General features: G+C 36.7%; 1 protein-coding gene across 1 annotated transcript in view; it reads left to right on the top strand.

The window, feature by feature from the left end:
- LOC105173512 (sacsin) overlaps positions 1 to 11044 on the top strand; it is a 30526-nt gene extending 19482 nt beyond the window's left edge. Inside the window, exons 10-15 of the mRNA XM_020698017.1 lie at positions 1 to 2977; positions 3051 to 3183; positions 4875 to 5389; positions 5485 to 6387; positions 9399 to 9581; positions 10563 to 11044. The exon at positions 1 to 2977 is cut by the window's left edge and continues 14 nt beyond it. Of these exons, the coding sequence (XP_020553676.1) occupies positions 1 to 2977; positions 3051 to 3183; positions 4875 to 5389; positions 5485 to 6387; positions 9399 to 9581; positions 10563 to 10760 (4909 nt within the window). The 3' untranslated portion in view covers positions 10761 to 11044. The remainder of the gene's footprint in view (positions 2978 to 3050; positions 3184 to 4874; positions 5390 to 5484; positions 6388 to 9398; positions 9582 to 10562) is intronic.

Here is a 12663-nt window from a genome sequence, read left to right as displayed (position 1 = left end):
GCTGAAAATCTCAAACACCATCATGTCCCCTCTTCCTTTATCATGCATTATAAATATACCAGTGACGGTGGTGGGATCTTTCCTTGTGCGCCATAATCGGGGTCGCTATCTTTTCAGATGCCAAGAGAGCGAAGGTGCAATGGAATTACGATCTGATGCTGGAAGTCAGTTGATAGAAGCTTGGAACAGAGAACTGATGTCTTGTGTTTGCGACTCTTATATTAAATTGATCCTTGAGATGCAAAAGTTGCGGAGAGAACCATTGACTTCTGCTCTTGAGCCAAATTTATGTCGTTCAGTTAGTGCAATTTTGAGTGCTTACAGGGATGAAATATACTCATTTTGGCCTAGGTCGGGCTGTAATACCCTGGTCAAGCAACCTATAGATGATAAAGATGGTAAAGATTCAACTTCCATGAAGCCTCTTAAGGCTGATTGGGAATGTCTAATTGAACAAGTAATACGGCCATTGTATGCCCGTCTTGTTGAGCTTCCTGTTTGGCAGCTATATTCTGGAAGTTTAGTTAAGGCTACAGATGGTATGTTTCTTTCACAGCCCAGGAGTGGAGTAGGTGACAACTTGCTACCAGCAACTGTTTGTGCTTTCGTCAAGGAACATTATCCTGTTTTTTCAGTCCCATGGGAACTAGTGACCGAAATTCAGGCTGTGGGCGTTGCAGTAAGAGAAATCAAGCCTAGGATGGTCCGTGACCTTCTTCGGGCTTCTTCGTCATTTATGGGCAGTTGGTCTATTGATACCTATATAGACGTCCTTGAATACTGCTTATCTGATATCCAGCTTTTTGGGTCATCTGGATCCAATGAACTCCCAAGGGACTTTAGTCCTGATTTTGGTTCTTTAAGCAAAGATGAGGATAGCCGTTCCTTTGCTTTATCAGCTACAGATTCACGCAGGCATGGTATCTCTTCCCCTGCTTCAGTCAGTTCTGGAGGTGATGCAATTGACATGATGACAAGCTTAGGGAAGGCTCTATTTGATTTTGGTCGTGGAGTTGTTGAAGATATAAGCAGGGCAGGAGGATCTTCATCTCACAGGCAGCATTCAATTGGAATTACCAGTTACGAGCCTTTTGGCTTCAGTACAAGTGAGGACGAGAAGGCTTTCCATGTAGCTTCTGAAATCAAAGGCTTACCCTTTCCAACTGCAAAAAGTAGTCTGGTCAAGTTGGGTTTTGCTGAAGTATGGGTTGGGAACAAAGAAGAACAATCTCTAATTACCTCTTTAGCAGGAAAATTCATCCATCCAGAAGTGCTGGAGAGACCAGTCCTGCAGAATATTTTTTCCAATCGCTCTATTCAATCATTCCTGAAACTCAAAGCTTTCTCTCTCCGCTTGCTTGCTAGCCACATGAGATTTGTTTTTAATGAAAACTGGGCAATTCATGTAATTAACTCAAAAAATGCTCCCTGGTTTTCATGGGAGAAAAGTGGAAGCTCTGGTAGTGAAGCAGGTCCTTCTCCCGAGTGGATTCGACTTTTCTGGAAGATTTTCAGTGCCTCCTCAGAAGAAATTTCTCTATTTTCGGATTGGCCCCTTATTCCTGCTTTTCTTGGTCGTCCAATCTTATGTCGTGTGAAAGAACGTCATCTTGTCTTTGTTCCCCCCCCTTTTAGGGATTTGGATTCCGTTAATGCTACTTCTGAAGTGGGTGTGTCTGAAGTTGGTCAATCTGAGTTTTCGTCCGAGTCTCGTGAGCTTCAAGCATACTTGTTCTCCTTTAAAGTCATACAAGAAAAGTATCCTTGGTTGTTTTCATTGCTTAATCAGTACAATATTCCTGTTTTTGATGTTCATTACATGGATTGTGCTTCTCCATCGAAGTGTTTGCCAGCAGATGGGCAGTCATTAGGGCAAATCATTGCTTCCAAGCTTGTAGCAGCTAAAAAAGCTGGATATTTTCCTCAACTTTCATCCTTTTCATTTCCAGACCGGGACCAGCTCTTCAGTTTATTTGCTTCTGATTTCTCTTCCCATAGCTCCGGTTATGGGAGAGAAGAGCTTGAAGTGCTACGTGATCTTCCTATTTATAGAACAGTTCTGGGGACATATACCCAATTGGAAAGTCAGGATGTTTGCATGATATCTTCAAACACATTCCTCAAGCCATCCGATAATAGATGTCTTTCTTACTCCACCAATTCTACTGAAATTTCTCTACTTCGAGCCCTTGGAATCCCTGAATTGCATGATCAACAGATTCTTGTAAAATTTGGATTGCCTGGATTTGAAGATAAATCTCAACTTGAGCAGGAGGATATCTTGATTTACCTGTGCACGAACTGGAAAGATCTCCAATTGGATTCATCTGTAATTGAGGTGCTTAAAGATACTAACTTTATCAGAACAGCTGATGAACAGTCTGGAAAACTGTTTAAACCCAAAGATCTATTTGACCCTGGTGATGCTTTATTGACGTCTGTATTTTCTGGAGTGAGGAGCAAATTCCCAGGAGAGAGATTCATTGCTGATACATGGCTTCAGATTTTGAGAAAAACAGGTCTCAGGACATCGGCTGAAGCAGATGTTATTCTTGAGTGTGCTAGGAGAGTAGAATATCTTGGTGGTGAATGTATGAAGCAGGTGGGAATTCTTGATGAACTGAACGTTTGGAATTCACAGAATGAAGTATCCTTTGAAGTTTGGGTGTTGGCTGAAACTTTGGTCAAGACAATTTTCTCTAATTTTGCTGTACTTTATGGAAACAACTTCTGCAATCTCCTTGGCAAGATTGCTTGTGTTCCAGCTGAAAAGGGATTTCCAAATATAGGTGGCCGAAGAAGTGGTAATAGAGTGCTTTGTTCCTACTCTGAAGCTATAGTGATGAAGGATTGGCCTCTTGCATGGAGCTGTGCGCCGATACTTTCAGTACAGAGTGTCATACCACCGGATTATGCTTGGGGACCTCTGCATTTGTCAAGTCCCCCAGCCTTTGCAACTGTACTTAAGCACCTTCAGGTAAGGTTACATTTTGATATTCTGGTTGAAGCTTCCATTCACTTTAAACTGGTATATGATACATACTCTACAGGTTATTGGAAGAAATGGTGGTGAGGACACTCTTGCTCATTGGCCAGCTGTATCAGGTATCAAGACCATCGATGAAGCTTCCCTTGAGGTCTTGAAGTATCTGGACAAAGTCTGGGGCTCCCTCTCTTCTTCAGGTAATCTAGTTTTTGTGCTAAGACTTCCAGGTCGATGTTAATTATGTGTGTGTCTATAATGAGCATGATTCTTCTTCTTTCTTCTTCAGTTCAGTTTTATGGAATCGTGTAAGCTGTTATTATTTTAGGTCTTTCTTATTTCAGAGAACTAGTGAAGACTTGATTGCTGTGCTTTTACTATCTAGATGCTTTAAATTATTCACTGTCCGAATATATCTCTAGATTAGAGATATTTATGTGGTTTTACTATTTTGTGATTAGCATACCTTGACTAGCCTTAAAAAGAGATAACACTTCACATATTTATTTGTTTCTAGATACCCTACTAAATCTATTCAGTGCAGTCTATGGGAATTTTATGTGTTAACTGTTAAAATGCTCATTTGATTATTGTTTGTGTCCCAATTAATATAGTATGTTCACCTCAAATTTGTTGGTAGGACTGGGGTTTAATCCTGTATCAGACCCTAAGGAAATTAATTCTACGGGAACTAATATAGATAGAGTGGGCTGTGTATGTTTTCTAGGATTTAATTTGTATATGGCAACTAATAGTTACCTGGCGTAAGATCATATGAGAAGGGAAAAATGATAGATCTGTTATCAAACGTCAAGCAAATTTCTGTTTTTGTGTTGAATATAAGTTAAGCTTGTTATATTATATCATTATATCCTTGTAAATTCTTGTTTCTTTTTAATAGCCTTACATGGGTCTCCAGCTTGCCAAACCACCATGAAACTAGGGCCAATATAGGTTGAGTGGTTAGCTATTTAGATAGTTGGAAAATTATTATTCCTTACACTTGACCTAGTTAAGAACATTCTTCTGGGGATGTTTCAGGATCCTAATCTGTTCTGGGTTAGCTATTAAGTTTATTTTCCTGTGTCTAACTTTTCTTTTTTATTTTTCTTCTTCTGTTGTCTCCCATTATCTAATTCCCTTGTTCTTCACTAAGACTTTATTATCTGTAAGTCAACTTGAGGCAGGTGTTTGAATCTATTGGGCCACTTCACAGGTTATCTGCATTAATAATTGGTGATTTCTTATTCTCTTCTAGAGTCGATGTTTTGATTGCTAGGCTTTATATGTCAGTACTTGTTAGTTTTGTTTCCAAAACCAACTAGTTTATGTTTCTAGATTCTAGCTAAGAAAGGACGGAAGGACACTAAAAGCGCATTAATGATTTTGCCGCCACATTATCAGGATTGTACCTGGTACATGTCCAACTAGTTATGGTTGTTTCTCGTTAGTGCGCATGGGATAGAGCACATGTGGTGTTTGGTTTTCTCTAACACTTTTCTATGAAAATCTCCAAATTTTATAGACAGAAATAAGAAGGTAGAACCACGTCAGTAGTCGTGTTAATGTTAGTACATGGGGAGATCGTACTTGACTTAGCTGCTCATGTAATTTCATATCTTATCAAGATAAATGCTTAATATCTGGAAAATTATGTCCATCAAGCTAATATTGTTTTTGGGATTGACTTCATTAGATTAATTACTTCACTGGTAGGAGGATGGCCAAATAAGTGATGCTAACTAATTGTATTCTCTGATTCTGTGCTGTAGTGAGACAAATATCAAGCCTTTGAGTATGTGCAAGATATTTGATTTTTGTAAATTTTATTTGCTTTCTTTGCATTTTGATTTTAGTCAAGTTTCCGTAATCATTATTGCTGCATTGTCAGACATGACAAAGCTGCAGCAAGTTGCCTTCTTACCAGCTGCTAATGGTACTCGTTTGGTGAAGGCGAGCTCTCTTTTTGCTCGTTTGACAGTGAATCTGTCTCCATTTGCATTTGAACTCCCTAGTGCATATCTCCCTTTTGTGAAGATTCTTGGAGACTTGGGGCTTCAGGAATCACTATCTGTTGCTTCTGCGAGGAATCTTCTATCAGATCTTCAAAGACTTTGTGGTTATCAGCATCTAAATCCAAATGAATTCCGTGCTGTTATTGAAATTTTACATTTCATTTGTGATGAGAAGAACAGTTCAGGCATCTCCAACTGGGATTCTGAAGCAATAGTTCCTGATGATGGCTGCAGGCTAGTCCATGCAAAATCATGCGTATATATAGATTCTCGTGGTTCGCATTATGTCAAATATATCGATACTTCCAGGCTGAGATTTGTTCACCAAGATCTTCCTGAGAGAGTGTGTGAGGCCCTTGGTATCAAAAAGCTCTCTGATGTCGTGAAAGAGGTACTTAACTTCCTAGAAGTTTTAAATTCGTACATTTGTGAATTATAGAAAGTATTTATCTCACCTTATGATATTGGATATTCACCTATTTGTAGGAACTGGACCACAGCGAAGATTTACGCAATTTGGAACATATCGGTTCTGTTTCACTTGCTGCTATTAGACAAAAGTTAATGAGCGAATCATTTCAAGCAGCAGTCTGTAGAGTACTGACCAACATAGTTAGCACCAATCCTGTATTTGGTATGCCAGACATGGAGAAGGTCCAAAAATCACTGGTGTCTATTGCAGCAAAATTGAAGTTTGTCCAATGCCTATATACCCGTTTCTTGTTGCTTCCAAAATCTGTGAACATTACTCGTATTGCCAGGAACTCCCTTCTTCCTGAGTGGGAGGACTTATCCAAACATAGGACCCTTTACTTCATAGATAAGTCAAAAACTTGCATCTTAATTGCTGAACCACCAAAGTACATAGCAGTTACTGATGTAATTGCGGCAGCAGTAAGTCAAATTTTGGACTCACCAGTCCCATTACCAATTGGATCTCTGTTTCTTTGTCCTGAGTTCACTGAGAGTGTACTCCTTGATGTGCTGAAACCTTGTTCTCACACAAGAGACACTGAGTTCGGAGGCGGAACTGACACTTTGCTAGGCAAGGAGATATTGCCCCATGATGCTATTCAAGTGCAATTCCACCCTTTAAGACCTTTCTATAAAGGAGAGATAGTAGCTTGGAGGTCTTCAAATGGAGAAAGGTTGAAGTACGGCAGGGTTCCAGAGAATGTTAAGCCATCGGCAGGGCAACCACTTTATAGATTTATGTTGGAAATTTCACCAGGAACGACTGAGCTTGTTCTTTCCTCAAACATTTTCTCATTCAAGAATATTTTGTATGGCAATGACGATTCAGTGGCTACCACACTGGAGGGAGATAATATGGTCAATGAAAACACAAGGCCTGAAACTTCTGGAGGGGTCAGGTCGAGGCCCTCTCAGGTATTTTTCTTGTTTACCTTTTTTATTGGTAATAGAAGTACGTAATAGTTAGGTTCTTTTTTGCTGTGTCATGTGATAAGTTTCTTAATACATGATTTTGAGCTATTCTGAGCTGAACTAATGTGAAGTGTTGTGGGTACTACTGTAGAGTATTAACATCTATGTGTAATATGTCAATCCAAGTTGGTATTCTTTATTCATCAAATAACAATCAAATCTGCTGGTATCCTTAAGGAGGGAAAAAGGAAAAAAAAGAAAGAGGTTCGTTATTCCAGCCTAGTTCCAAAAGTAAAACAAAGAGGTTTGTCAATCCAGTCCTGTAGAATTCATCCGACCACTGAGCATTTTCAGTCCAAAATCTATAGAAGTCATATATTGTTACTGTATCGTCACGAAACTTTCCAAATCCCGTTGGCTAATCATTCTAACATAGATTAAATTGACCTGCTATGTCAGAATGCAAAGGGATGGAGAATTGTCCTCTTTAGGTCTGTGTTTGAAGACATGAATGCTCTGGCTACCACGATTACCTTCTTTATTCCTTGGAAATTCACAAAAGTAAACGAAGAAAGAAATAATCCCTCTCCCCACCAAAAATTTGCTTCTAGGGCTTAGTTCTGTGGCTGGTTCTGGTTATGATTAAGGATCTAAGAAGTGCATATGTATTATCAAAATTGGGATGTGTCTGACAATAACTTGATTTGAATACTAGAACTTTATTTTTCATGTCATACTTGTCATTGTTATACTCCTATGGTATGAAAATATAATTGGCATAGAAGTAAAAGCAACAATACACATAAAGGATTATCTAATAACAAGAAGTCAATTAGAAAGAGATTGCTCATTTTTTAATTTTTTTTATAAGTAATTGCAACTGTATAAAATTATTTTTTTCTTAATTTACATATATCTGTTTTTGTTTATAAATTTTATCTTAATAGAAATTATAATTTATATAAGTGAATTTGGCTTACAACTGACATATTGATATGTTATTCTAAAACCTTTTTTTGTTTTGTTGTTAGAAAAATCTTTTTTTTATTTATTTTTCTAAAAAATTATTCACTATATTTTAGGGCATGTCATCTTATTTGGGGGTGGGCTGACCGAGGCATTAGAAGGTGTTTTTTGATTTCAACGTTGTTTGTTTTATAATTACATCTAAGTAGTGTAGAGGAATTAGGGCTACTGAATAGTTGTCCTTTTTGATAAAACTTTGTTGTTTGTAACTAATTTTTGTTGTTACTTAAAAGTTCATATAAGTAAAGGCACTGATATTTTTTTTACAATAGGAATTGTTTTGTAGTCTTTGCAACTGAAAGCCTTTAGCGCAGCACCTTAAATCACTTGTACTTCGATACTTCCAGGGCTTGTACCTTTTTGGATGAGATGAATTGTGACGGACATAGATGAAGGATGAGATGATTTTATCTAGTAACATGTTTACCTCATATGATCAATCAAACGATGATAGACCATCTTTTCATATTGTTTTTACTTGGATGGATTAGAAAATGAGATAGCGAGTGTGGTGCCCAAGGCACTCGCAGTCACAAATTTCTTCTCTTTTCCCTTTCTTATGTCATTTTTCCTTTTCTCTTCTGCATTTTTTCTTCAGGTTACTTCTCTCTGTTTCTGTTTTGCTCTTAACTTTTTTTTTTATATTCTTCTTATTTTTCCTTTTCCTCTTATCTTATTTAATTTCTTCTTTCTGAATCTTTTAGCTACTCTTTATTTTTCCATGTCTCTTACACCACTACCACCTCTGCTACTTTTGTGCTCAACACCTGCCCAGCAGCAGCACCAATGACCCTGTGTCCCTGTCTTTGCGTGTTTATCTCTTCTCCTTTCTTCCCTTCTGAATTTTTTCCCCCTTCTCCCCTTCCGTCATTTTCTCAATTTTCTTATCTAATCTGAAAACACAGTGGAGCTGCTGCCACTGCCACGCTACCAACGCCCAACCTTCCTTTCATTTTCTCTCTCTTTCTGTTTTCCTTGTTTCATTTCTCTTGTAACCAGGAAGACAACTGAAATAAGTTTGGCTTCAATTACTGCATTTAGGAATAATGAGAGAAACACAAATAGCAGTTACATATGAAGTAATTGTATTTTCTTCAGTAATTTTAAGGAAATGCAATAAAATTGAGGAGAGATTATTTGATTTCTCTTCTCAGACTGCATAGGGTTTGGTGGATATGTATTTTCGTGTACTGCAAGGACAAAGATAATTTTTTAATTATAGCAACTTCTCTTTTTTTTCTTTATTCCCCATTCCCATGTTTTTCTTGACTGACTGGATTGATGAATCAAACCTTAGAGGGCAAGATGCTTGTCAATGCCATGCTTGAGAAGAAGTGGATGCTTCATTCCTTCAAATTGACAATGGAATGGGTCTGATAAAATAGTATATCACTTCAAGCAATGGATGTAAACAAGCTGCCATTATTATGATCAATTGTGTCTAGTTACCATTAAGCTTCTACACATCCTTCAGTATTTATCTTTCTAACCACCACAGCAACTTAAAAATTTCATTGCAACTCCATCATTGCCTACAGATGTGCATTTTATAGGAAAAATGTAAATTTTTTGCATGCTTTGTGGACTAACTGACTAAGGCAACCATGGTGATGGTTGATAAAGCATACATAATTACAAATTCATTTGGTAAATATCTGAGAACCTAAGAGAAATTTGAGCTAGGCTATAAGATGAGACATTGCTGCAATGTGAGTTGAATTTTGTGAATATCCTCTGCAAGAGATGTGACTGCAGCGTGTTTCACGAGTCGGCCTCTATGTATCATCCAAACTTTGTGAAAGTGTTACTAGAGAAGCACCCATCTCCTCCCAATCACTTATCTTTTTCAAATGCAATTCTCGTTGTTTAATTCATTGTTGTAGAATTTATTTTAATGTTAATGTTATTCTGTGTCAACTTCTATCAATTCTACTTATGATTAGATGCTGCTTAAAGATATCTAAGTCATGACTTTTGTTCATGGGCAGGCGGAGCCAGTGCGAGACCTCCAGCATGGCCGAGTATCAGCTGCCGAATTGGTCCAGGCAGTTCACGAGATGCTTTCTTCAGCTGGCATCAATCTGGACATAGAAAAGCAGTCGCTATTGCAATCAACACTGACACTGCAAGAACAGCTGAAGGAATCTCAGGCTGCACTGTTGCTGGAACAGGTCTGTATCCATACCATGTGCACCATAATACGTGTGTTTGAGGAATGAAGAAATGATAAGAAGTCCTTGAGCAATATGCTCCAAATCCTGAAAGACCAGTCAATTAATATTAATATTTTGGGATATCTATATACAATTTCTAAAATATATTTTATACTAGATATACAAATATATTTTGGCTATATTTATTTTTTACATTAGACATAAATATATGCTTTACTTAATTATTTTTCAAATTTTAATTGTGATTTTAATTAAATAAGAATTAAACAATTTATTTTTGTTAATCAAGATTTAGGCTGCTATAAATATTATAAAAGCGCCTTTCATCTCTTTCTTACAGATATACCATTTAGCACCAGGGGGGGGGGGGGCATTTTCATCACTCAAATATTGTTTTATTTTGATTTTGATGGAGCTCTTTGAGGGCATTAATGTTGTAGAACTTATCAGTTGAGTGTGTAATTTTTTATAAACTTTGGGGGGTCATTAGGTTTTTATAATTACGATTTATGACAAACCTCAAGGTGTATATATGTATCTTACCCAAAAATTAATAGCACCATCAATTTTAGGAGTTTGTTGGAGCTACATTGGAGTGATTATTGTGTATATTTATCATAATCTTGCCGTTCATGGATTTATTGGGGATGAAACTCTGGTTTTCGACAGAAAATGTATTCCTTTCTCTTCTCCATATATAATTGTACCCCAAGGTAATGGTAGTTTTTGCACTTCATATGTTCAATACACCAAGCACCATATGAAGGCTGAAGTACCCAATGTTGGACACTTGAGATATGTGCATTGTTAGGCCTTCACAGGGATATGCATATATGATCATTATTGATTTTTAACAGAACTTAAGATTTTGATATGCTTAATTAATATGACCTGTAAGTATGCCATACTCGTAAAACTTAGACTCTCAATAAATTGTCTTTTAATTAGCCAATGGTACAAACTATTTGTTTTGAACAGGAAAAATGTGACATAGCTGCGAAAGAAGCTGATACAGCAAAAGCAGCATGGTCTTGCCGAGTTTGTTTAAGTAATGAAGTTGATGTCACCTTAATTCCATGTGGTCATGTACTGTGTCGGAGATGCTCTGCTGTAGTTTCGAGGTGTCCATTCTGTCGGCTTCAAGTATCAAAAACAATGAGAATATTTCGGCCTTGAGCACTGTTTTCTTGAGTTATCTGGACCTGGTATTGCGTTATACTTTTTTTCACCGGAGCTATTTAGTTTTCTTGTGGTTGCATCTGGTCTTGGGAAATTTGTAAATATGAACTGTTTAGTTGACCTGGCATCTATGGAAGTGGACAAACCAGCTCTGGATTTTTACAATTTGGAGTTTAGAGATCTAGCTATTTCTGATCATTTTATTGGAAGGAAATATAGAGCGGGCTGGATACTGTATAGTTCAACAGTTTTTTCGTGAATATAGAAATTTTTCTCGTGTACTCGGTTCTACTATACATTGAAGATTTTCTAACATGTTTGCTAATATTCAGTGACCCTGGAGTTTGTCACTTCACTATGTAGAGATATTACAGAAAGAATTAGCGGAAGGTCATCTATAAAGTGGACATTTCTGGTCAACTGTGTACAGTATATACACATGAGCTCAATGATTTTGCAGTTTGTTGTTAAGGATAGTTTGAACATGATTTCGTTTATGAAAATGTCTGAGCTAGGAATGAACGAAAGCAGCTGGAAAATAGTTTCGAGGGCATTCATATAGTAATATCACTCAATCCATAAACCAGGAGGGCTTAAATCCCAATATCTAAAGTTATACAGCTAATCTACACATAAATTAGAACTGATAGGGTCCAAGGAGCAAGTTATATGCGGCAGGTTTGGTACTCCTTCAACCCAATTTTGATTCGACTAAATTAATCTTAGGGTAAATTACGGCTATTTCTCTTGAGGTTTGGCATATTTATAAATATATCATCATTATTTGAAAAATTACGAATACTCCCTCAAATAAAAAATAATTATATAGTTCCTAAACAATGAAGTAAATATTACTATTTTACTCTTGTTGCATTTTTTAAAAAAATAAAAAAAGTTTTTGAACATTTGAGGGTGGGCAAAATAAATAATTTAGAGGGAATATTAGTTCATGAACATATTTTAGAAAATTATAATTTAATTCAAAATGGCATTTTGATCAGTTCTCCATAAAAATTAGATGGAAACCTAATGGAATGAGCTTGTTGTTAACCAAACTTTAAAGTTATGGGGATATTTGTAATTTTTCAAACAACGAGAAAGTATTTGTAATTATGTCAAATTTTATGGGAGGTGGTTGTTATTTACCTTCAATCCTATAATATTATTTTGTTAAGGATAAAACACAAAATAATATATTAATTAATTTTTATTAATTACTTGCACATTATCTTTATTTATTCATTAGTTTCATATTATATTTAGTTACTCTTATAATTACTTTAAAATTATAATTTTTTAATCATATATTTATATTCATAATATAATTTACTTACTAGATCAAAAATGCCCTTATGGTATAATACATATGACTAGAAAAATTAATAAAAATTGAAAAGATGTAATAGTTTCAAAGCACAAATATGGATGATAATTAGTTAAATTACTTGTCATGGTAAAATCAGTTGAAGACAAATGAAAATCATTGTCATGTAAAGCAAATATTTTGAAGAGTAAAACAGATTCAAAGACAAATAAGGATACTGATGGGTATACATATAATCCTCCTGCAAAAAGACTGAAACGCCCTTCATTAAGGGCATGATGGTCATTTCAGCGGCCGGATCCGCGTGTTTTGTAACGGGCGGGTCGCAGAGGACCCGACCCGGGTCGCGTGAACCGACAGAAGACCCGGACAATGACGACCATTCGATCAGAATGTGAATCAACAAGATGAGGCCACGTGGCCCAGTACTTGCCGTACAACTGTGTACTATAAATAGACCCCGATACGCCATAAATGAGGTAACTGATATACATTAATTGCGATCGAACTTTGAGATAGAATATATTTCTCTCGATCAACCTAACTTGAGCGTCGGAGGGTCATTGTCGGGGACGT

Source organism: Sesamum indicum, linkage group LG11 (assembly GCF_000512975.1).
Source record: "Sesamum indicum cultivar Zhongzhi No. 13 linkage group LG11, S_indicum_v1.0, whole genome shotgun sequence".
NCBI classification, from domain to species: domain Eukaryota; kingdom Viridiplantae; phylum Streptophyta; class Magnoliopsida; order Lamiales; family Pedaliaceae; genus Sesamum; species Sesamum indicum.
The sequence above is the reverse complement of the archived record's forward strand: the minus strand, read 5'-3'. Positions and strand labels throughout refer to the sequence as shown.